We start from the raw sequence: 27,000 nt of genomic DNA on the forward strand, positions 1-27,000 counted from the left end.
GTGTAGTACCGCACACTGAACCGACAAAGAGCATGTGTGAGTGGGCTGCTTAAATACCCTCCGGGCTCCTCCCATAAACTCAGGCCACCATACTGGCCTTCTTATTTAACCTCCTTAGTACCGCACGCCGTCAAATGACGGCGGGCGGTATCCCCTGTTGTTCTGACAGGACGTCATATGACGTCCTGTCATTAGAAGCTGCTAGGGGCCGCCGGGCACCCGCGATTGCCTGGTAACTGAGCGGGGACGTGGAGCACTCTGTGTAAACACAGAGCTCCACGTCCTGTCAGGAAGAGAGGAGACCGATCTGTGTCTCTTGTACATAGGGACACAGATCGGTCACCCCCCTCCCCCCACAGTTAGAACACTGATCAGGCTACACATTTAACCCCTTCCCCGCCCCCTAGTGGTTAACCTCTTCCCCTGCCAGTCACATTTATACAGTAATCAATGCATATTTATAGCACTGTTCACTGTATAAATGTGAATGGTCCCAAAAATGTGTCAAAAAATGTCCGATGTGTCCGCTATAATGTCGCAGTCCCGAAAAGAGACTGCCCCAACTATACACAGTGAAAGCTGTTAAACTAGCACACCCCACTGCCAGGAATATAGAAGTGTGGCAACAAAGTGGAACATTTCCCCATCCTAGACCTGAATATGTGAATGAACAAGCCCAGAGGACAGAAGTCCCTGACTTGACTGGAGAAAGGCCTAGACCTAAGAATAAACCTCAGGTGAACCTCATCCATGTATGGGGAGAATACAGCTGGTGTCAGAGATCTGTTCTGCTACAGTTAGCTTCACAAGACTGCAAGGTTACTCTGTTACCTGTAGTTCCACAGACATGAGGGGTTTCTTTGCTGTAGTCTTGGCTGTTGCAACGGCCTGTCAGTTTTTTAGTCATCGCTGGATCCCTCCTGCTGTTGGACAAAGCGTCTTCTTGGTTAGTTCTTGCCAGTACTTCCAAAAGTACTTGCAGATTCTCTGCCAGTATGTTACTACCTGAATCCCTGACATGACTTTCAGGGTTTCCTAAAACAACTCTGAGCATGTCCTCTAACCAAAACTGTATTTATGCTCTAGCCAGGCCCGGACTGGGACAAAAAATAGGCCCGGGCATTTTAGACTGAGGTTCTGATCCAGTCATCTGGAGGAGCTGTTGGAGATAGGTATATTCCTTATACCACCGTTTCCCCTTGGCGCCAGGAGCTGACAGTTTCCTATGCTTCTATAAAAGAGAGTACACCGTGTGGGGTAAGAGTACAGCTTTATTTTATGTTGGTGATTCACCTGGTGAAGGATACCATTTGGAGTTCACAGCACCCAGCACTTTATTCAGCATATGTTTTAAGGAATTGGATTTATAAATTTATTTTGCTGACACTTTTTTGGACTTTACCATCCATCCACATTTAGCGCAACTTACTCAAATGATATGCCCATATAAGAAAGAAAATAAAAAGGAAGTCCATATAAGAGTCTCTGATACAGGTGCATTGATCAAAAGGGGATTCCTGCAACTCCTTGGTTAAGATCCAGGACCAATCAAATTAGCACATGTGAAAGAAACAAAGTAGCAGGTTACAGGATTTAGCCGGTTTACACAGGGGCGGCACGACTTCAGGGGCGACTCGGCCAGGCGACATGAAGATGACATCTAAGGCGACTTGCAAAATGACTTCTGTATAGAAGTCAATGCAGGTCGCCCCGAGTCGCCCCCGAAGTAGTACAAGAACTTGCGTCGCTCCTATTAGAACGGTTTTATTCACTAGAATGGGACGCGACTTGTCAGGCGGCTGCGTCGCCTGACGAGTCGCCCCAGTGTGAACCGGGTCTAGTAAACTTATTTCAAATGTATTGACAAAACATAGCATGACTTACATACATCAAGTCTGTGTCCAGCATACAGTGCAGAGAGACAGATGTACATGCACATGTTCAAGTTGATGAGCCACAAGTGTCTTTGTTACCAGAGGTTCATTAATGGCTTCCTTCTGCTCTTTTACCATAATTTCCAAGACCCCCAGAAGAAGTCATGAATCCATCCATAATACACAGACCAGAGTCACCCAGCTCAGGTACATACTCCCGCTGTGGAGCCCTCTGAACCGACATCCACATCCACTGGCATGTCTGAAAGGCAGAGACGCATTGCCTCTTATCCCAGAGACCTAACTTCAGGAGACTCCCTTTACACTTTGCATAGTATGAATGAATGAAAACTTACAAAGGACAGCATGTTAAAATGGAGTGGAATGTAGCAGAGTGGCCTTTTCTCACTATGCACAGACGCAGGCACAGGACCATTTAAGGCCATAATAAACCCAAAAACGAATATGTGATATATTGCAGCTTGCCAATCCTTAAATGTGATGGCTGCATTAGTTTTCTTTTTTTTAGGCTTTTCTTTCCTTTATTTTCACCTGAAAATCTGTCTGGTAATACACTTCCTGTCTTAGGCTGGGTTCACACTACTACACTACTTTCATCCTACTTTGCTCTGCTACATTGGTCCTACATCCATCCTACTTTCATGAACAGGATACTACTTTGGTCCGACTTCAATGATATTCAATGGGCCTGAAGTAGGATCAATGTAGGACCAAAAGTAGTACAGGGAGCATTTTCAAAGTAGGACCGACTTGTGTAGGACGCTACAAGACGCTCTCATAGGGAAACATTGAACACAGAGCAAAGTAGGATGAAAGTAGTGTAGTAGTGTGAACCCAGCCTTAGGGTGTTTCCACTCCCTGGAGAAGCAAAACCCGTGGACAGCAGCATTGTCCATCTTGGGAGAGGGTAATGTTAGATGCACTACAAGATTACATGGACTTGAGTATAGAATTAAAGCTGAACTCCACCACCAAGACTTTTAAACAGTTACGTCTCGTACACACGACCATTTTTCACGACAAGAAAACTGCCATTTCGTGTGTATGCTACCTAGCAGTTTTCTCGAGGAAAAAACTGCCCGCAATTTTTTTTAAAACAGCTCTCTTTTTTCTCGTCGTGTTTCCCGTCAGCTTTTTTCTCGTTGCGAAAAACAGTCGCGTGTATGCTTTTCCGAGGGGAAAAAACGCGCATGCTCAGAATTAAGTATGCAGCCCAAAAACAGCCCAAAGGGCAGTGCCATTTGAAAGGAACTTCCCCTTTATAGTCCCGTTATATATGGACACTTACCTGTCCTGGAGTCCAGCGCCGTCCGCAGCAGAGATTGCTCGTCAATCTGCTGCCCCCCCGCCATCCTCGTTGAGGGAACCAGGAAGTGAAGCGCTCCGGCTTCACTGCCCGGTTCCCTACGGCGCATGCGCGAGTCGCACTGAGCCTGCTGACTGGCTCCCGCTATGTTCTGGGAGCCGAGTGTTCCCAGCACACAACAGGGGGGGGACGGGAGGTGACGTCCTGCCCGCAGTCTGCCCGCAGACTGTGTGGCCGGAAGTGGGTGCAAATACCTGTCTTTAGACAGGTATCTGCACCCCCCTTGCACCTAAAAGGTGTCAAATGTGACACTGGAGGGGGGAGGGTTCCGATCAGCGGGAGTTCCACTTTAGGGTGGAGCTCCGCTTTAAACCTGTTTTTCATTATTCTGCAGTTTATGCATGTTATTTAACTACTTGCCGACCAGCCGCCGTTCTACGGCGGCAGGTCAGCTCCCCTGCGCGAGAGCCCGTAGCTCTACATCGGCTCTCGAAGCGGCCACTAGTCCCTGACTCCCGTGCACGTGCCCGGTGGGCGCGATCGCCGCCGGGCACCCGCGATAGCTCGTTACAGAGCGAGGACCGGGAGCTGTGTGTGTAAACACACAGCTCCCGGTCCTGTCAGGGGAGAAATGCCTGACCGTCTGTTCATACAATGTATGAACCGAGGATCAGTCATTTCCCCTAGTGAGGCCAGCCCCCCCTACAGTTAGAACACACCCAGGGAACATACTTAACCCCTTCCCGTCAGTTAAAGCGACGCAGTGCCGAATCGCAAAAAAGTGCTCTGGTCTTTGACCAGCAATATGGTCCGGGGGTTAAGTGGTTAATATCTTGAACCTCTGCAACATTATTGCTTCTAACTTTGCATCAGTTTAGTAAACTGTAAGGCAGGGATCCTCTAACTACGGCCCTCCAGCTGTTGTAGAACAACACATCCCATGAGGCATTGTAACACACTGACATTCACAGACATGACTGGGCATGATGGGAATTGTAGTTCCTGAACAACTGGAGGGCCATAGTTTGAAGACCCATGCTGTAAGGTATAGTTTATTCCTGTCTCTTTTTTTGGCCATTTACCTATTTTTTTTAAATACTACTCTGCCATAGCATATGTAGAAAGATTTTGGAACTTTTAAGGTGCGAGAAGAACAATGTAGAAATAGAATATATACATTTAATAGGTAAAAAAAAAATCATTAATATATGAATACATAAGATACATCCAATATTTGATCTTGTTATTAAACAGAAAGCGCAAACTGATTAGGTCTCTACATGTTTTGCCATTTCTATGGCTTCTTCAGGAGAACTTTGAAATCAGGCACTGTATAAAAGATCACTATACCAAAGAAAATATATATAAATATGAAGATTTTTTTGAAAAAAAACACTACTATGACACCATACAATATTAACATGGCAGCTGGAATGCAAGTATGGCAGGTAATGGTCTCACTTGTGTTACATTTATTCAGATGCTGGAAGTAGATAAGCATCCAGTAGTCGAGTTAAGGGACAAGTAGTTCACCCATGTTTGCAACTGGTCTCCTGATGGCAGAAAGGGAGAGCTAAATAGACAGCTGCAGTCCAAATGCTGTAGACACATTTTCTCATTAGCTCCCATATGTTTTCAGCCAATCAGCTCAGTACACTAAATTGTACAAAAATCAGCTGGCAAGGATAATAGCCATCTGCCAAGTGCCTTCTTTAACAGCCTATGTGACTGCAACCATCAATGCACTATTGTAACTGTTACTGCTCAATGGCTGTGCTGACAGTTCACATTTAGACATTGTTCACACATCCAAGATAGTGTACCTTATAGGGCAGAAAGAATATAATAAACATTCTGGGCATCATGCTGCCCAGAATATTTCCTGCAACATCTCACCCTTATCCGATTCCGTAGGCCAATGTACTTTCTCCCTCCCCCATCCTGGGAAATTCTTTGCCAGGAAAGCATTTGCAAGCTGCCAGAATGCCACCCAAGGTCATACAGGTGGTTGTGCTTAATGCATATAACTACATCCAGCTCCTGTATTTAGGCCATTGAAGTACATGATCCTATTGTTCCCAAAAATATTGTAACACTATGCTTAATAGATTTAAATCTATCGACTCATGTTTATATTATTTATTGTCATCCAACTAATAGTGCTTTTGAAAAAACAACCAGTTATTTGTAGCTGTACATTTGGTGCTCCAGCAGTGTATTCCAGTGTGCAGTTAATAATGAAAATTACAAGTTATTATATTAAATAAACTGTGAGTATTTTGTATGTTTCTTCATCCTAGTCAATATGGAGACATCTGAAAACAGGAAGAGATGCCTGAGGTTTCATCCATCATGGAAGCAGAATGTTTTGCCATGGTGAGTACAGGTTTTTGTATTCATATAGCATTACTCTCAATTCACAAAGCCTATCACATAGGGCCAGATCCACATACATTTGGATCGGCGCAGCGTATCAGAGATACACTACGCCGCCGTACCTTACCTGGCGTATATTCGAATCCTCAGTGAATTTGCGCCGTAAGTTACGGCGGCGTAGTGTATTTCTGGTGGCGGATTAGAAATTGGGCGGGTTGGGGGCGGGTTTCATTTAAATGAAGCGTGTCCCTGCGCCGAATGAACTGCGCATGCGTCGTCCAGAAATTTCCCGCCGTGCTTTGCGCGAAATGACGTCGCAACAACGTCATTTTTTTAACTTAGACGTGAGTTACGTCCATCCCTATTCACGGACAACTTACGCAAAAAAAAAAAAAATCTAATTTCGACACGGGAACAACGGCCATACTTAACATGGCAAGTCTATCTATACGCCGCAAAATACCAGCTTTAACTATACGCCGGAAAAAGCCGACTACAGACAACGTTAGAAAATGCGACGGCCGCGCATACATTCGTGGATCGTCGTAAATCGCAAATTTGCATACCCGACGCGGAAAACGACGTGAACGCCACCCAGCGGACGCCGAAGTATTGCATCTTAGATCCGAAGGCGTACGAAGACGGATCTAACCCAGAAGCCGTCGCATCTTGTTTTGAGGATTCAAAACAACGATACGACGCGGGAAATTTGAAAGTACGTCGGCGTATCAGTAGATAAGCCGGCGTACTTCGTCTGCGGATCTGGCCCATAGTGTTTTCTATTCCGTGTGTTATTTGCTAATTAGTTTCCATGTGTGTTATGTTACTTATTTTGTGGCATATTTTTTGCATGTAAAAGTCAGTTTAAAGTGGTTGTAAAGGCACAAGGTTTTTTAGCCAGGGTCCACCGATATCTGAGCTACCAGAAGCCCTATGCAGGAAACCTTTGAATTATTTACAACTTTGTTCCAGCAGATATGCCCACCTCTGAGCACTGGCATATCTCTGTACGCTGATGCAGAGTTGGTTCTAATTACCACCAGTTTGCTTATCTGTGAATTGGCATTAATTCTTTTACAATCTGTTACAGCCATAGCAGTAGTAAAAATGAATTGAATCTGGCGCTTGTGTCAGTGCTGGTATTAAAACTTGCAGAAAAGTAATTAGGGGTCAAGTCCTGGGGAAAAAAGTGTGGGAACTCCCACCCAAGATCCACTCCCCCACCAAAAAAAAAATTATACGCTCATATGCATAATTACTAAACTGCATGTTTTTTTTTTTCTTCGCTGTTTTTAGAACGAACTTTAAGCAAGTTCTTTCTAAATCCTAAATAACTCGCGGCAGACCTCCGCAATGTCTCCTGGGAACAATGACAAAAGCTCACAGGAGAGATTGCAGCATCGAGGAAGTAAAGGAATACCCGCACACTACCTGATGAATCTATATACAGGAAGCGGCCAGTAACATAAAGGATTACTAAGGTTCGCCTGCCCCTGACAGTGACTCGAGCTGGGCATCGCCGCTTAGTGAAGGATTGGCTCGGGTGGCTCGGCTGCTCTCGGCTTCTCTAGTCCTGCAAAGGGAACTGCGTTCCTGCTGTGAAAAAAGTGCAGGGACTCCGTTCCCATGCGTTCCCGCAGGACTTGAGCCCTGAAAGTATTCTTTACACTTAATTCATCTCCTCCTTCTCATGTATTCATGGTGCAGAGTTAATATTCCTAAACCAAGAGAGAAGGCAAAAGGGCAATTATCAGTGGATGGAAAAATGCTGCAGTGTCAGTGGTCCGTGGGAGAGAAAGAATTCCAGAATTGGGCAGCCACTGTCACTTTGCTTAGTGTTGTGGACACTTTATACCATTTCCCCCACTATGGGGCACTTAGCTCACCGCTGCACATCTCAGGGGCCCAGAATGCTCCTCTGGACTGGGCCTCATAGCCATTACATGAGCTGCTATAACAGTAGCTTCACCAGTGGTTGTCTACAATAAACCACCTAACCACACACACACTGCCCTACTAATCTCCTCATATTGTTCCCATAAAGAGGCTTCCATCCGCATTTGAAAGGTGGAGTGTTTTTTTTTTTTGGCACATCAGAATGGTACATGGGTGTTCCTTGAAACGTATTAAAAAAGGTGAAGTGTAATTTTAAGGAGAATTGCTTTTAGTTTTTTAGAGATGTTCTAACCCTTTGACAATTGCTAGATTTTTGTCTATGTTCCTATTGGTTAGATTTTCTATCACTGAAGCCTCGTACACATGGCCGGGAATCTCGTCTGGGAAAAAAACGTTATTTTTCCAGACGAGATTCCTGGCAAGCTTTTCTTGCAAAGCCGAGTGTACACACGGCACATTCAAAAGGACCGCCGTTCTTTTGAATGGCAAGAACATGGTGACGTCATCGTCAAGACGAGCATGCGCTTATCACATTCGATGTCGTCGACGCCATCTTGCTTCACCCTACACTACCCTTGTAAGCTACCGCGAATGCGTCAAAGTCTCATCGAGCATGCGTGGGCTTACAGGAGCACAGGTTAGCTTGTAACCGCATACACACAGTTTTCTCGTCGGGAAACAGGCCGACGAGAATCCCGACGAGAAAATAGAGAGCAGGTTCTCTATTTTTCTCATCGAGATTCCCGGCAGTTTTCTCGGCGAGAAAACATACACACGACCGGTTTTCTCGGCAAAAAGCTCTGCCAGTAGTTTTCTTGCTGAGAAAACCGGCCATGTGTACGAGGCTTTACTGTTCTGACAGTTTCTTGCTCTATCCAAAATGAGATACAAAGCCAGGGGAGGGCTGGCAGCCTTAGGCCTGGGGGGCAAGTCCAGTCAAATGGCCCATAGAGCGTGGAAAAGTGATGGATCGAGGAAAACAGTCTAAGATTTTTCATGATCACAAGAGTCCGCACAGAGCCTCCCCTTACATCAGAGTCTGCACAGACCCCATATACATCAGATCTGATGTAAGGGGTGTTCTGGGAAACTTAATTTAAGGGTGCATGCTGTGGACTATTGTGTAAAGAGGGTCTCTGCTCACCAAAGCCTGCCCCCCTCCCCTTTAACAAAGTCCACAGAGCACCCCTTTTTACTAGGAGGCAGGAGAGACTAGAGAGGGTGAGTTTTCCAGGTTGGAGGCTGAGGCGCAGGGAGGCTGTCTGATGCTTTTTTGGGTTCAAACTTCCTGTCCAGTGCCCACACATGCCCGGGGAGTGTGGGCAGGGCAGACTCAGAAGGAGAAGGAGCAGATGAGCTCTATCTTTTCTCGTGTCTGTGCAGAGAGATAAGGGGATGTCAGCGCTGGTGTTCGCTGAGGCTGAGCTATGTGTGAGACGAGACATAGCTCAGCTCTGCAGACATCTACCTCAGAGCTGACACATTCACGGCTTCACAGTGGGAGGTGAGCAGCGGCCGTGACCTGTGTTAACAGAGCTCCAGCAGGCATATTCCTGCTCTGCAAAAACAGCATTTGGTAGTGGTGGCCGGTGGCTGTGCATAGTGTTACCAGCCTGTAGGGAGATTTCCACCCTGTCCCCCCTGCCAGCCCTCCCCTGTACAAAGCCTTGGCTGTAATTTGGCTTTAACTCATAAACAATACTCCATATTTCAAGCAACATTTTTTTTTGGTTTTAATTCATTTACATTTTTAATTCTTTGTGTAATTTATGTTTAAATATAATCAAATAAACAACATAATCAATCGTGATTATTTCTTTATCCAGGGTTCTGCTGTTGATTGCGCTGGTAATGGGGTTTCCAGGAAGTGTTGATGCTGTGAGTATATGCCATTTTAAATTCATGAATTCAGTAGCATTAAGAGAGGACGTTGATTCAAGAATTACACTTTAGGCTATAGCAACAAAACAAATATACTTTTGTAAAAACTATACTTTCTTTGTTTTACTTCTTGAGCAATAGTGAATGCAACTAATTGTATCCCAGGAATGTTAATCAATCTGTGACATTTTGTTTGAGAAATTGGACAGCAGGTATAATGCCGCATACACACCATCACTTTATGTGATGAAAAAAAACGACACTTTCTGTGAAGTAAAAAATGACGTTTTTGAAACTTCAATTTTCAAAGACGAAGTTGCCTACACACCATCGTTTTTCTCACAATGTTCTTGCAAAGTGAGGTTACATTCCACCACGTTTTTCCATTGAAGCTTGCTTCATAAGTAGCTTCTGGGCATGCGTGGATGAAAAAACGTCTTAGAAAACGACGTTTTTTGCTACACACGGTCAATTTCTGTGAAGTAAAAAGTGCACTTTTGAAAAACGACACATAAAATTGAAGCATGCTTCAATTTTTTTGGGTCGTTTTTTACAAGACATAAAACGACGTTTTCCCCCACACACAGTCAATTAAAGTGACGTTTTTAAAAACGTCATTTTTTTTCATCACATAAAGTGATGGTGTGTACGCGGCATTATTGACGATCACTTGTGTGATTAATAACTATGCTTTTAAGCTCAGACAAATATTCCAAGTTGCCTATCTGTTGTATCTACTTACCTATATTTTTGTAGTCCATGGCCCAGATTCTCGTAGATTGCCGTAAAACTCGATTTACGTATCTGATTTACGTTACGCCGCCGCAAGTTTTACAGGCAAGTGCTTTATTCACAAAGAACTTGCCTGTAAAGTTGCGGCGGCGTAGCGTAAATCACCCGGTGCAAGCCCGCCTAATTCAAATTAGCCGGGTAGGGAGCGTGGAGCATTTAAATTAAGCACGTTCCCGCGCCGAACGTACTGCGCATGCGCCGTCCGGAAAATATCCCAGGGTGAATTGCTACAAATGACGTCGCAAGGACGTTATTGGTTTCGTCCAGCCCCATTCACGGACGACTTACGCAAACGACGTAAATTTAAACATTTCGGCGCGGGAACGACGGCCATACTTAACATTGGTTGCCCCTCATATAGCAGGGGCAACTTTACGCCACGCAAACCTAACGTAAACGTCGTAACTTCACTGCGTCGACCGCGCGTACGTTCGGGAATTCGTGTATCTAGCTAATTTGCATACTCGACGGGGAAAACGATGGAGGCGACACCTAGCGGCAAAAAAAAAAATGCATTTAAGATCCGACAGCGTAAGAGCCTTACGCCTGTCGGATCTAATGGATATCTATGCGTAACTGATTCTAAGAATCAGTCGCATTGATACGACGGCCCAGATTAGGACTTACGACGGCGTACATGGCGTTGCGCCGTCGTAAGCCCTTTAAGAATCTGGGCCTAAGTTACCATTTATGTGTCTGTACTGTCAGGTCTGCTAGATGCTCTATATTATTTCTTTAAATGTGTGCTATTTAAAATTATGGGATCACAGTTTTCCTAGTAAGCTGTAACATTTTGAAGGAGTTTTTCATGGAAAATTATGGACACCCATGCCCAGAATGTAAACATGGATGGCCCATTTTTTCAACATATTTAAAATTTTAAATGTGCTAGCATGTGGCCTCCTCAAATAAAAGGGTAACATTATACATACTGCTCATACATGATGCCCCCCCCCCTGGTCGGTCGGTTGGGTCACAGGCTCCCCCCCACCCCGGTCTGTCACCAGCCATGGACTATCCCTTTGTCTAGGTTGTGGGCAGCACTTCCTCCGGGCGGTGTCTCCTCCTCCTGGTGCTTCACAGAGGCTTCCCCTGTGTCTCCTCCCTCCTCCTTGGCGGCCAATTGGGTGACAGATCTCAGGACCTGCTCCCTGATTGGCCAGGAGGAGACTCAGGAAGACAATAGTGAATATTAATTCACTATTGTCACATAACTGGGTGAGCTGACCCTTTTTTGAAGCCTATTAGAGCCTCTGGCTCTAATCACATGCTTCTAAAAAAAAAAAGAAAAACATTGGAATCCATGCACCTGGCGCCCCACATGTAGATTAGGGGGTTGGGTTCATGGATTAGGGGGGCAGTGCCCCTGCTCCCTGCATTACAGGCCGCCACTGCCTAGTACACACTGATAGTTTTGTTCCGTTCAACTCAGCGGGCTGAACAGAAAAAAAAATGACAGCTCAGGTCGGAGCCACTATACTAACAATCTGTGGTTGGTACAGTGATCTCCCCTGCTGTGCTATTGTGTTCTGACAGGGAGATGACCCCCCACCAGAACACTCTGGTCAGCGCTCTCAGCCATTGGCTTCTGTCTGACAAGCTGCCATACACATGGGCCAAATTTCAGCTGGTTTCTATTGAACCGACCATTCTGACCTGACTTTTGGCCCTTGTGTATGGGACTTTAGCGTGTTTCACACCAGTCAACACTTACACATAGACTTGCTTTATTAGTAAATGCTGAATGCCATGGAATCCATTAATGATTAGGAGGTTCTTGTGTATCTACAATAAATAGAGTTGTGAAACATATGCTGGATGTAATAAAAACTATGCTGCTCTAAGAAACATTGTTGTTGATTTACTGAAACTGAAGAGTCTGATGCAGATGTACATGGTAGCAAATCAGCTTCTAACTTCGGCTTGTTCAATTAAACTTTTACAATAAAACCTGGAAGCTGATTGGTTTCTATGCAGAGCTGCACCAAATTTTGCACTCTCCAGTTTTAGTAATTTAACCCCACAGTGTGCCCTCCTGGAGACTCCAGCCACTGAAAGGTGCAGTCGTCCAAAGGGCTCGCCCAACCTGTTCCCGGTAAAAGCAATAGAGAAAATATCAGGCTGATTCGTAGTATGTGGCTCCTCTTCGTTTTTTACATATGTTGGGCTGTTACTGTTATCCATTTTCTGATTGGACTTTATCTTGAATAGTAGAAGGTCTGTTGCATTGCAAGTTGTCAAATGATGATCAGTTATTGAGATATCAATTATAGGGAAAATAAAATGTTTGATTTACAAGGGTGATACACTCTCAAATTTCTAAAGACAGTGGGGTAGATTCAGGTACAGCTGCGCGCTCCTTACGGAGGCGCAGTGTACCCTTTTTACCCTGCGCCTACGCAAATTATTTGCGCTACGCTCCTCAAAAATGCCCTGCGTAAGGGCGCCTAATGTAAATGATCCCGTAGGGGGCGGGAATCATTTAAATTAGGTGCGTTCCCGCGCCGAGCGTAGAGCGCATGCTCCGTCGGGAAACTTTCCCGACGTGCATTGCGGTAAATGACGTCGCAAGGACGTCATTTGCTTCAAAGTGAACGTGAATGGCGTCCAGCGCCATTCACGATTCACTTACGCAAACTACGTAAAATGTAAACCTCGCGACGCGGGAACGACGGGTATCCTTAGCATTGGCTGCGCCTGCTATTAGCAGGAGCAGCCTTACGCTAAACACGACGTACGCAAACTACGTAAACTGCGTACGCAGGGCGCGCGTACGGTAGTGAATCGGCGTTAGTATGCAATTTGCATACTCTACGCTGACCACTACGGGAACGCCACCTAGCGGCCTGCGTAAGAATGCAGCCTAAGATATGAGGGCATAAGAGCCTTATGCCACGCATATCTAAGGCCCCGTACACACGAGAGGATCTATCCGCTGGAATTGATCTGCGGATCAGTTCCAGCGGATAGATCCGCTGGTGTGTACAACCCAGCGGATATTTATCCGCGGATTTTTTTCGGGCCGACCGATTTCCAGCAGATAAAAATTTCTTAGCATGCTAAGAAATCTATCCGCTGGAATCGGCTTCAGCGAATCGATCCGGTGGTCTGTACAGACTCACCGGATCGATCCGTCCGATTCCCTCCCTCGCATGCGTCGTAATGATTCGACGCATGCGTGGATATCCTTATATGACAGCGTCGCGCACGTCGCCGCGTCATCATCGCCGTGACGGCGCGACACGTCACCGCGGACGGAATTCCGCGAGGATTTTGATCTCCTGGTTAGTACAACCAGGAGATCAAAATCCGCCAGAGGATTTATCCGCGGATACGGTCCGGAGGACCGTTTCCGCGGATAAATCCTCTCGTCTGTACCCGGCATCAGGCTGCAGTCGGCGTAACGAGCTCTCTGAATCAGGAGAAGTCGTTACGCCGGCGCAAGTAAGCAATTGCGCTGCGTAACTATGGTTACGCAGACGCAATTGCTTCTTGAATCTACCCCACTGTGTAGAAGCAGCCATTTTGAATATGGGTGATGTTATTCTTGGTTAGTATTTGTAGAATAACAACTCATCAGGAGAATTCTAGCTCTCACAGAAAGTATTTGGCCCAGGCTAGTTTAAAACTCCAGCTGTGTAATCTGGATCGATTTCAGAGTACTGAAAGGAAATGGTTTAACCTAAGAAAGGTTCTCTAGGCTCTTTGGACATTGTAGTAACTTTAGCGTATAGACTGTGTTTACAGAGATAAGTGGGAGCCAAATCCGTTTGCTAAAAGAGAGACAATGTTGTTCAAGCAAACTAGCATAAATTATGTTAGATGATTTTTAGGCATACTGCTGGTGATGAATTCCTGGAACAACTGTGATTATATACAACTCAAACTAAGGCCGGGTACTCACGACCAAACATGTATGGTGAAAGCGGTCCGTCGGACCGTTTTCACCATACATGTCTGCCAGAGGGCTTCTGTACGATGGTTGTACACACCATCGTACAGAAGTCCGCGCGTAAACAATACGCGGGGCGTGTCCGCGGTGTCGCCGCGTCGATGACGCGGTGTCGCCGCGACAATGACGCGGCGACGTGGGCGGCCCGCCTTTAAAATGCTTCCACGCATGCGTCGAAGTCATTCGACGCATGCGAGGGACGGCGGGCGCCTGGACATGTACGGTAGGTCTGTACTGACGACCGTACATGTCCGAGCGGGCAGAATTCCAGCGGACTGTTTTAAAACAAGTCCAGGAATATTTGTCTGCTGGGAAAAGGCCCGGCGGGCAAATGTTTGCTGGAATTCGGCCCGCTCGCGCCCACACACGACCAAACATGTCTGCTGAAACTGGCCTGCGGGCCAGTTTCAGCAGACATGTTTGCTCGTGAGTATGGGGCCTAAGAGTGACTAGTGATAATGGTTGTTGCCATTTTGCTCTCAGGTCAAACTAGGTCATTCACCATGTCACCAAGGGCAGAATTTCCAACTGTGTTGCCAGCTGTATAATTGAAGCAGAGACACGTTAGGAAAACAGATATGACACTGACAGCATTATCTATACACTAAGAAACTAAAAAACTTGGCCAATCAGTCTAAGTGACTTATAGTATATGTTGAGCGAAAATCCAATTTAATTTCAGTTACTAAGTCATGTGCTTTTTGTTTTTTTTATCTAGTAGGATCACGTGCACAAAATTAAGAATGGTAGATATTACATGATTACTGTATAGAGTGGGCAATCCGCGCTATCCCCATCAAAACAAAGTGCACATGTGCAAATGTAGAAATATATAAATATGATTAACCACTTGCTTACTGGGCACATAAACCCCCTTCGTGCCCAGGCGAAATTTCAGCTTTCGGCACTGCATCGCTTTAACTGACATTTGCGCGGTCGTGCGACGTGGCTCCCAAAAAAAATTGGCGTCCTTTTTTCCCCACAAATATAGCTTTATTTTGGTGGTATTTGATTACCTCTGCGGTTTTTATTTTTTGCGCTATAAACAAAAAAAGAGCAACAATTTAAAAAAAAATACATATATTTTTTACTTGTTGCTATAATAAATATCCCAATTTTTTTTTTAAAAAAATATTTTTTTTCTCAGTTAAGGCCGATACGTATTTTTCGACGTATTTTTGTAAAAAAAAAAAAAATCGCAATAAGTGACTGGTTTGCGCAAAAGTTATAGGGCCCAAACCATCAAAAACCCGGCGCAAACTTAACTTTTTCCATTTAAGTTACACCGCCGCAAAATCTCTAACTAAGTTGCTTGATCCACAAACCCCTTCCATAGAAATTTTAAGCGGTGTAACTTAAATCCGGCCGGCGCAAGGCGTTCCTCTTCTCCAGGGGGCGATTCCCATTTAAATGAGGCGCGCTCCCGTGACATCTCGTGACATCATTTTCCCGACGTGCATAGCGCGAAATTACGTTACGTCGGGCTTTGTGGATTGCGACGGGACAATAAAGTTGCGTCGGGTAAAAAAAAAGATACGGCGCCAAAAATAAAATTTAAAATTAAAAAAAAATTGCGTCGCTAGCAAGAAAGGTCTGTTTTTACAAGGTGTAAACAGTTTACACTTTGTAAAAGCAGCCCTAATTTTGCGTTTGCAAGATAAAACTTACGGAGAAAAAACAAAGCTGAAAAGCTTTGTGGATCTCCGTAAGTCCTAATTTGCATACCCGAGGCGGCATTTCGACGCGAAATGCCCCCAGCGGCGGATGCGGTACTGCATCCTAAGATCCGGCAGTGTAATTCAATTACACATGTCGGATCTTCGTCCTAACTATGGGAAACTGATTCTGTGGATCAGTTCCATAGTTAGGACCAGGGATACGACAGAGTAACAGCAGTTACTCCGTCGTATCTCTTTTAAGGATTTGGCCCAAAGCGCCTACAAAATAGGGGACAGAATTATGTTTTTTTTTTTTTTTTACTTGTAATGGCGGCGATTTGCGATTTTTTTTTGTCAGGCCTGCGATATTGCGGCGGACGTATCGGACACTTTTGACACAATTTTGGGACCATTCACATTTATACAGCGATCAGTGCTATAAAAATGCACTAATTACTGTATAAATGTGACTGGCAGTGAAGGGGTTAACACTAGGGGGTGAGGAAGGGGTTAAATGTATTCCCTCATTGTGTTCTTACTGTGTGGGGGGAGGGGACTGACTGGGGGAGGTGACCGATGCTGTGTCCCTATGTAAAGGGACACAGATCGGTCTCCTCTCTCCCTGACAGGACGTGGAGCTCTGTGTTTACACACAGAGCTCCACGTCCTGCTGTGTCACCGACACCGACATTGCAGCCGCCAGGCACTCGCATCGGCTCCCGAACGATGTGCCGGGCACGTTGTTTCCCCGCTGCGCGCCCCCAGCGCACAGGGAACAACAACAACAGGACGTCCAGGGACGTCCACCCGGCACTTGAGAGCCGCGCTGTGGACATCTTTCGACCATAGCGCGGATCTCAAGTGGTTAAATAAATGAAGGTGCTGCACGTAGCTAAAAAAGCCTAAATATTGGGCTTGCAATATATGTAAAGAAAAAGAAAGATTTGTGTGCAACCAAATTGAAACAGTAAATATTGTGTAAAAGTGTCCTTATTCCAATAACGGAATACACAAAAATTATAAATTGGTGAAAAAGTCCTTATGGTATCACACCGATGCAAAGGTTTATAACGGGACTCAGTCCTCTGTCTAATGACAAGGTTGATGCAGATATCTTCAACAAAATCCCACGGACAAAAGTAATAAGTGGCCGCTTACCAGATCCGTTGGATCCCCACGGGGATCAAAAGGGCTCTGCACAGAGATGTCTTCAGCTGGTTCAGTACAATCCCTCCTGGTCCGCTCCTCTGCTGGTAATCCAGAGAAAAAACTTTCATCTTCTGCAGATTTCTCAGGGAGTGGGATCAGCCTCAGGAGATGGTATGGGAACGTGTGGGTAGAGAGGAAAAAAAACACTTCATTGTGCAGTAATTTGATAAAAACTTTCACTTTATTCCACTCAATGGAAAAATAACTGACATCTAAAAATCTTCATAAGTTACAAAGTATCAACTTGGAAGCATAAGCAAAAAATCAAACCAGCTTTGGCTTGGGCCGATCAGCTGGGTGCGTGGTGACGTCACCGAAGCTGGTTTGATTGTCTCCTAATCTATCAATCTTTATACAATCCCTGAAAACCCTTCTCTTTAAAGAAGCCTATCTTGCTTCTAACTGATACACTGTTTTACTTTCTCCATCAACTTCTCTATCAACTCACCCCCCACAGCTATTACCATTTGTATCAATTGACTTTCCCTTTTAGATTGTAAGCTCTAATTAGCAGAGGCGGCTCTAGGCTTTGTGAGGCCTTAGGCAAAACATGACATTGGGCCCCACTTACACCCATGATGGGAAAAATAATTCAAGGACAAGAGTCTCTTCCCCACAACCCTGGCCGGTGGTTGTGAGGGTCTGTGGGCAGGGGACTTATCGAAATCTGGAAGCACCCCCCTTTAACAAGGCGGCCCCCAGATCCTGCTCTTTAATAACTAAGGGTCGGGGGCCACCCGGTGATGTTACCTGGTGAACCGGCCCCTTGTGACGTCACTGACTGAGGGCATGCTGGGTCATTGATGTCACTGGGTCATTGGGTCAAGGTGACAAGATGTCACCGATATTCACTGGTTGTTAGGGACACTGGCAGCTCCGCTCCTGAGTCAGGGCTCTTAACACTGCCTGAGCACAGCAACGTTAAGGTCCCCTGTCCCTCAAAACTGGAGTAATGCATTGGGTAAGTTAGGCGGCCGCGAGGCCCCTGTGAGTGTAAGGCCTTAGGCGACCGCCTAATTTGCCTAATTAAAGAGCCGCCTCTGCCCTCTGATTCCTTTTGTAACTGCAATGTTTTCCTTTATTTTGCAAACTGTTGGTGCTAAATAAATCCTGTATAATAATCATAACGTTTAAGTACCGGAGACATGAGCTCATATATGTAAAATGAAATTAATCTTTTAGCATTGGGTTTCTCCACTTTCCCAACATAAAACCTGTTTACGACAGCCATAAAACATCAAGGGTCAGTGAAGGGAGTTATTTTAATGGAGATGGGGCACATGTGTGACATTCATGTGCTACCTATAGCACAGCTGACAAACCTTTAACTGGGGATAGTAATAGTGGAGTCTGGGAATCTCAGAAATGCTTGTTTATGCAAGCTAAATATATCATAGAGCTACAAAAGGTCTATACACTGTTACTATGGACTGCCATTTGACTAAAAGCTCTATCACGCTTATGCATATGAATTAAACCCAAAACTAAAAATTCATATATTGCAGTTTACACGTCCTCAGATGAGGTGGCTGCATTTGTTTGCTTTCTCAAGCTTTTATTTCTTTAACCATACCTGATAATCCTGTAAATGGTATACTACTTATCCTTGGGTGGCTACCTTCACTCCTGTCCTGTAGTATCCATGAAGGGAGCTATAGTCACCCAGGCAGGCTTCAAGCCATTACAGTAAGGCTGATAGAAGTAGTTTACAGGTACCAAGAACACTGCACTTATCACAAGATCAACAGGTATGTTCTGCATTTGCTTAAAATGTTCTAGGACCTGAAAACGAATGCAGCCATCACTTAAAGAACTAGTAAGATGAAATGTATTTGTTTCTTGATTTTTTTTTATCTTTTAACAACCATTTTAAGATTTGTTACACTCTATATGCTTTTTTTAGTTTAGAAACATTAGGATTTTTTTTTTTTTTTTCGATGAGCAGATATTGTAAACTTGGACCAAACTGAATGATGCATAATGTATGTTGTTGTGCATTTCTTAGGCCTCGTACACACGACCGAGAAACTCGTCGTAAAATAAACATCGTTTTCCTCGACGAGTTCCTTGTCAGGCTTGTCGAGAATCTTGTCAAGCTTTCTTTGCGTACACACTGCCAAGGAAAAATCTTGTTGTTCTCAAACGCAGTGACGTACAACACGTACAACGGCACTATAAAGGGGAAGTTTGATTCCACTGGCGTCACCCTTGGGGCTGCTTTTGCTAATCTCATGTTACTGCGTGTAAGTAAAAGTTTGGTAAGAGACGTTTCGCACTTTTCAGTCCGTTACAGTGTGATGAATGTGCTATCTCCATTACGAACGCTACTTTTACCAAAGGTGCGCTCCCGTCTCATACTTTATTCTGAGCATGCGCGGGTTTCTAAGCATACACACGAACGTGTTTCTCGTTGTAAACCAGCCCGACGAGAAACACAACGAGGAAATTGAGACTCCCGACGAGAAAAAAGAGAACTTGTTCTCTTTTTTTCTCGTCGAGAACCACAACAGTTTTCTCAACGAAAAACATACACCCGATCGTTTTCCTCTGCAAAAAAGCTCTGCCAGCAAGTTTCTTGATGGATTTTGTCGAGGAAAACGGTTGTGTGTACAAGGCCTGATTCCTTTTAATGGGCCAGCTTAAAGCGGAGGTCCGGCGGTAAAAAAAATAAAAATAAAAGTCAGCAGCTACAAACACTGTAGCTGCTGACTTTTATTAAGCACACTTACCTGTCCAGGTTGCCAGCGATGTCGGCCACCTGAGGCAGATCCGTCCCTCGGACCGGGTCCCGGCGCCGCCATCCAAACTAAGAGAAGCCTTTCGGCTTTACTGCCCATTTCCTACTGTGCATGCTCAAGTCGCGTGGCTATTTGTGAATGGGAACACCGTCCCGTGTGTCCCAGAAGGCAGTGCGCCTCCATTTCCCAGGAGGCAATGTGAGGCGGAGAAAAGAACCTCACTGCGGAAGAGTCAGATTAGGACAATCTGCCTAGTAACGGCAATTTCTGGTAAGTATCGTTTTTTTTTTTTTTGCCTTTTCTTTTTTTTAGGGTGGACCTCCACTTTAAAGGGGAAGTTGATCCTAAAGTTACTCCATAAACATTAAACAGACAAATAATACATATAATTTGATAAATGCAATGCACCATGTTTGACTTCTGTTCGTGCTCCGTGTGTCCAGTAATTTCTAGCCTTTTACAAAGCAACTTGTGGTGCTGCTCAGCTCCCTTATGCTTTCTACATCTTTCATGGCATCAAGGCAAAGAGGAAACATGTTTTATTCAGGCTTTGCCATCACAAGATGTAGGTAGCATTGGGGACTGAATAACATGAGTTGCATTGTGTTGTTGGTAAATGGCAGGCGGTTTCTAATGCTGGTTGCTGGACAACCAGAGCCAGAACTGTACAGAAGCCAAACATTGTACTATGTATTTATAAAGATTCAGTACGTGTGTTCATAAAAAAAAATAAAAAAAAAAATAATAAAATCCTGACAAATTGTAACTGTTCAAACTAAAATTAAAAGCATTTGGCTGGATTTGTTTCAATGTTCAAGGAGTGGAGATTCAAGGTGTTAAACAAGGGCATACACTGGTATGCTGCTGTGCACACAATTTAATTTGTAAACCAAATAGTTATACCAAATGTGATTCAAAGCCCAAGGAGAAACAAAAGTGGGCGTTTAGGAACTGCAGAATCTGAGGTAGTGCAAGGTAGTTGCACAGTGCAAGAGAATTTTTCCCAGGGCTTAGTGAACGAGGTGAAGCTCTGCTGACATCCATCATCCCGTCATGTGCAAGAAGCAAAAATATTGTTTTTATATTTTTCATTGCATGTGATTGGGTTTTCTTTGCAAAGCAGAACTTTGGGGTTTATTTACTAAAGCTAGAGGCTAGAAGCTGATTGGTTTCTATGCAGAATTTTGCCCTCTTTAGTTCATTCACTAAGCTCTGGGGCTAATTCCCTTGTAATGAACAACTTCCCTTGCAAAGTAAATCAACCCCATCCTATTTATATTACGTAGGAAATTTGAGGATCATCTTTGATTTTTGTGATTACCACATAAAATGTTCTGGCTGGTTTAGCCACTAGAATTTCTACTTCAAATGCATTTACATACAATAAACTACATGTATTTTATTGCAGTAAAACAATTGTGATTCAGAACTTAATACAGTAAAACCTTGGTTTGAGAGTAACTTGGTTTGAGAGCATTTTGCAAGACAAGCAAAATGTTTTAATACATTTTGACTTGATATACAAGCGATGCCTTGATATAAGAGTAGCATCATGTCACAACTTAGTATAAAAAAAAGAAGAGGAGCCTCTAAGGCCTCGTACACACGACTGAGTTTCTCGGCAAAAACCAGCAAGAAACTTGCTGGGAGATATTTTTTTGCCGAGGCAACCGGTCGTGTGTACATTTCCGTCGAGGAAACTGTCGAGAAACTCGACGAGCCAAAAAGAGAGCATGTTCTCTCTTTCCTTGACGAGAATGGAGAAAATTATCTTGTCGAGTTTCTTGACGGCTTCACAAGGAACTCGACGAGCAAAACGATGTGTTTTGCCCGTCGAGTTTCTCAGTCGTGTGTACGAGGCTTCAGTGTAGCTTTGTAACTTTGGTAGATGGGGAGTAATCTTTAACCTGCAGGTCAGTCAGCTCCCTTCTGTTTTGTATTAGTGGAACAGAATCTTGGCTGATTCAGCAGGCAGGAAGAGTTTCCATAAGAGTTTCACAGATTCTGTCATGAGAAATCCGATACCATATCCTAATTTCAATTGTCATGTTCCCTGCTACCATGTGGGAAAGAAAGAGAACAGGCTGACTGCCTTGAAAATCATTCATCTATTTAAATGCTGTGTACAGAATTAATTGATCTAAAAGTTAATATGCAAATTTAATTAAAAGTCATGTTTTATTGAAAATAATGATTTGCTTTTACTTAGTATTGTGTAGTCTTCAACCTCATAGTACCTGGGTTACTAAATAAACATGCATTACATATTTCATACCATGCTTTTCATATGAAAATGCTATTTCATAACCCATTTAACTAACATTGTTGTTATTCTGGGCCATTCTAATTCAGTTAGTGGTAAAGGCATGTGTTTTTTATTACCATTTGAACATCCTTTTTTTTTTCTGGTTCCAGGCAATATAAATGTGATTGCAAGGATAGGAAAGGCATAGTAGTTCCCAGGCTTCATAACAGAACCCCCGGGGCTCATTCAAACTTTCCAATATGGGAATGTTGCAAACTAGCAAGTTCAGAGCAGAATGTGAAAGTACAATGTACTTATACAATGTACTTATCCTGCAGATTATATAAAATACAATAGTATAATGTATAAAAAAAAACTCTGGCCCAGATTCTCGTAGATTGGCGTAAAACTGGGCGGGCGTAACATATCTGATTTACGTTACGCCGACACAAGTTTTTCAGGCAAGTGCTTTATTCACAAAGCACTTGCGTGTAAAGTTGCGGCGGCGTAACGTAAATCACCCGGCGGAAATTCAAATTCGGTGGGTAGGGGGCGTGTAGCATTTAAATGAAGCGCGTTCCCGCGCCGAACGAGCTGCGCATGCGCCGTCCGTAAAATATCCCAGGGTACATTGCTCCAAATGACGTCACAAGGACGTCATTGGTTTCGACGTGAACGTAAATGGCGTCCGGCCCCATTCACGGACAACTTACGCAAACGAAGTAACTTTTCAAATTTCGACGCGGGAACGATGGCCATACTTAACATTGGTTGAGCTTCATATACCATGGGGCAACTTTACGCCGGGACAAGCCTAGCGTAAACGTCGTAACTTTACTGCGTCGGCCGTGCATACGTTCGGGATTACTACATATGTAAAGTGCAGGGAATTAACTAAAAGTACAATACAAAACAACTCGTTTTGTACAATTTCGTAAAAGAAAAGTCCATCCAAATGAAGCTCAAAAAGGTGATTAAAAAAATGGAAAGTGAATACACTGCTGACTCTTTACAGCTACTTCCATGCCCCTTCACCCACCAAGTGAGCAGACCAATCGTTTACCAAAGCAAGAGGCCTTATACAAGTAGACCATAATTGACAGCAGCAATTGGTATCTGAACCAAGCAGACATGAGGGGTTAACACTCTGTTCTGCTACAACTGGAATATTTAATTGCCGCTCAGTAGAGAGAGCCCAGATAAAGGTTCAATCAGCCCAGATAAAGGTTCAAATGTACAAGAAACTGAAAAAACTTGATTGTGCCTTAACCAACAAAACCAGCTTTTATTAATAATCTATGTGCTTATAATGAGATAAAAAAAAAAAAGATTTTGTTCGCCACCCAGGACAATGACTGTGCACAATGATGTCAATGCCAAAGGCTCCACCCAATGCGTTTTGCTCAAAAGTGTCGTCAGAGATTAGCGGATAGGGGATCCACCATCCCCTAAGGAGGGTATTGAGTGAAATGCATCGGGGAGAGCCTTTGGCAGGGACGTGATATCACCCATGGCCGTAGTGTTGGGTGGCGTGCAAGTTCAGTTTTCTGAAAGAGCTTTTCTTCATCATCTCATTGTAAGTGCAATTAACAAAATATAAATTCTACAAAATATGTGTATAAACATGGGAAACTTAATAATGGAGCAATGGTAGGTAACTGTCTTGAAACGGAAGTGTTCATGTCTTTTCATGGCTTGCATGAGTGAATGAAACCAGAATACACTCAAGGGACTGTTTACCACATTTTTTCCAAACTCAACTTAAGTTCTGCCTTTGATTTTGATCACACACAGATTCTGTTCCCCAGATCTCACTGGAGTCATAGATCACAATAACACTGCATGTTCTTTCCACAGATGCGCTGTTGACATACTATATCCACATTATGGTATGCTTTGATCTCAGAGTTTATAATATTTAAATATGAAGTCCAAACTCAGCTTTGGGTGAAAGCATGTTAAAGCATACGTTGGCTAATTATTTGTATTTCTATTGAAAAGCAAAGCCAAAGATCCATTGGCTGAGGATTAAATCCCCATCACTGTCATCACCAAAGACACGACTGTAATTGTCCCCTTTGCCAGCTCTTCATTTTCCATACACTGCTTTACATAAATTTTATAGCAGTCCTTGGTTATGCTGTTGTACTAGTGGCTGTGGCTCATGGAAAGAGTGACTATTTTATCCTAATATTGATTTTACAAGGCTAGAGATTTCTGGAATTCCCTCTTGCTCTCAACATGTCAAAAGGTAGACCTCACAAAATAAAACTTGAGGGATAAAAAAGGAGGTAAGGGAAGACCAACAAATACATTTGAGTTTGCGCTGGCAGTACGATAAAAAAAGTTCTGCAAGCAGCATCTTTGGGGCGATATACACCGCTCCTTCACTGCTCCTGCCCATTGAAATGAATGGGCACCGCTGCTGAAGTGCCTGCGGCGATACACAGGCGCATTTAATCCATTATTCGGCCGCTAGCGGGGGTTAAAAGCGCCCCACTAGCAGCCGAATAGTGGCACTAAAATTATGGTAAAGCACTGCTAAAACTAGCGGCGTTTTACCGTCAACGCCCGTCTGCCCCAGTTTGAAAGCAGCCTAAACCATAAGCAGTAATTCCTTCCTTTTTAGATTTCATGGTATTCTGGAGAAAATAATAGACTGAAAAATCCTTAAAAAAGATTTCTAGTAAAAAAAAATCCTTGTTTGTTGTTTGTGGTGGCCTTGACTTCCGCAATCATCTAGCAAACAATGTTACCCCTTTGGTCACTGCACCACCACTACATTTTCCCTCACTATCTGACAATGCATGCTCGGGTACCTTTTATACTGCATATAGCTTAATCATTCTTTTTTAAGTAAGAATTATATGAAAAATCTGTGTCTTTCATTAAATAAATGCTTGGTAGTTCTGCCACGAAAGCCATTGTTTAAGCACTTCCCGCAGCCTTGAGAAATGGTTGCAGCCATTGCTGGATTGCATGCATGTATTCATGAAGTACTACAAACAGGTTGCAGGATATAAGCAGCACTTAGGCCTCGTACACACGACCGAGAAACTCGACGGGCGAAACACATCGTTTTCCTCGTCGAGTTCCTTGTGAAGCCGTCGAGAAACTCGACAAGCCAATTTTCTCCATTCCCGTCAAGGAAATAGAGAACATGCTCTCTTTTTGGCTCGTCGAGTTTCTCGACAGTTTCCTTGACGGAAATGTACACACGACCGGTTTCCTCAGCAAAAAAATATCTCCCAGCAAGTTTCTTGCTGGTTTTTGCCGAGAAACTCGGTCGTGTGTACGAGGCCTGAGATGCAGTGGTGTATGAAAAAAGGCATTTTTTTCAGTTTTTTTGTCAAAGTTTGAAGTTAGAATCTTATTGGTTACGATGCACAGTTGCACCAGATTCGGTGTGCATTTGCTTTAGTAAATCTCCCCCTCAGTGCTTTAGCAAACTAAATGCCATTCAGTGAGGATTTACATCTACTTTAACCCTTGCTACTAATAGACATTTTTTATAGTGCTATGAGAGAAAAAACATTATAGAAATGATTTATCTTAAAACTATAGATATGCAAAAATCGGTTGTGCAATGAATACAATTGAGTAAGTTATGTAGAGATCCATTTCAGTTTATGATAGGAGCTGACTATACCAATTTTCACCAGCAGGTGGTGCTGCAATTGGCATCTGTGTTTGCTGCACTTTTATGAACTGCTTAAAGTGACACAATGGGGGTTATTTACTAAAGGAAAATCCACTTTGCAATACAAGTGCACTGAAAATGCACTTGGAAGTAGACATGTGCATTAGTTTTCGTTAGAATGCATTTTCGTCCGAAAATCTGTTTTTTTTGTTATCGTTTTAACAAACGATAGCGAAAGTGCAAGTAACGAAAACCGAAAGATCCGACATAAAAAATGCTTTATTTTCGTTTTCGTTGCGGTAAAAATTCGATATAGAGAGATTCGACATTATAGAGAAAAGATTCGACACTATAGAAATAATAGATTCGACATTACAGAGAATAGATTTCGATTTATGAGAAAATAGATTAGACATTATAGAGAATAGATTCGACATTATTACTAGTCATACAACATTAGAATTCTTGTAGGCGGAATATTCGAATGGAAATGTACGATTCGACGTAAAGATTCGACGTTCCGGCGAATATTCTTTTGACCATTCGACAGAAACCAAGTATTATTGGATTTTCGGACGAAAGCTATTTCCCAACGAAAAACAAAATAAATCAAAACGATTTTCGGGAGTAACTAAATAAATTTATTTTCCAAACGAAAACGAAAAAACAAAACGAAATTTTCCAGTCTGCACATGTCTACTTGGAAGTGCAGTCGCTGTTGATCTGAGGGGGACATGCAGGGAAAATAAAAAACAGCATTTTCATAACTTACTCAATTTTAGCTTGCACATAATTGGATGATAAAATCAGAAGAGCTTCCCCTCATTTCACATCTACCCCTCAGATCTACACTTTCACTTCTGCTTTTCCCCCTTAATTTTGTTTGTTTGGAACAAGCAATACACATTATTTAATGTCATATGCACTGCTGTATGCACGCTACAAATCTCATACTCCATAATCCAGAGTACCCAGTTATTCTCAGGAGCGAGCAAGAGAGGGTGGCTACATTCCCACATACAGTGGGAGCATGAAGAGCAAATGTAGTTACCCTCTAACAGGGACACTGGGGATTTCATACACAGGAAGTAACAGGATTTTTGTTATGGTAAGTACATGGTATAGCAGTCATGTAGCAGGAACATAAAAGGTTACATAAACTCTTGGGCCCCCTTCACATATCGCATAACTGGGTGATTCACACACGTTTCCATGTGTTGCACATAGGGCAGCCTATTCACTTAGGACTTTGATAGGACGTCAGTTCCACAGAGTGTAAAAAGTCATATCAAAGTCTAATCAAAGTCAGACTCCAAAGTTGCACTGAAAGTCACGTGAGTTTGGAGTCGGGCTTGTGTGAACCGAGCCTAAATCCACATAATATTTTCTCCTTAGTAGGCATTGGGTAAAGA

General features: G+C 43.6%; 1 protein-coding gene across 1 annotated transcript in view; it reads left to right on the forward strand.

The window, feature by feature from the left end:
• The window catches only part of COL4A2 (collagen type IV alpha 2 chain), a 273,847-nt gene that overhangs the window by 12,115 nt on the left and 234,732 nt on the right, over positions 1 to 27,000 (forward strand). Inside the window, exons 2-3 of the mRNA XM_040336208.1 lie at positions 5,502 to 5,577; positions 9,300 to 9,351. Coding sequence (XP_040192142.1) covers positions 5,507 to 5,577; positions 9,300 to 9,351 — 123 coding nt within the window. The 5' untranslated portion in view covers positions 5,502 to 5,506. The remainder of the gene's footprint in view (positions 1 to 5,501; positions 5,578 to 9,299; positions 9,352 to 27,000) is intronic.

The sequence above is a fragment of the Rana temporaria genome, chromosome 2 (assembly GCF_905171775.1).
Source record: "Rana temporaria chromosome 2, aRanTem1.1, whole genome shotgun sequence".
In the NCBI taxonomy this organism is placed as follows: domain Eukaryota; kingdom Metazoa; phylum Chordata; class Amphibia; order Anura; family Ranidae; genus Rana; species Rana temporaria.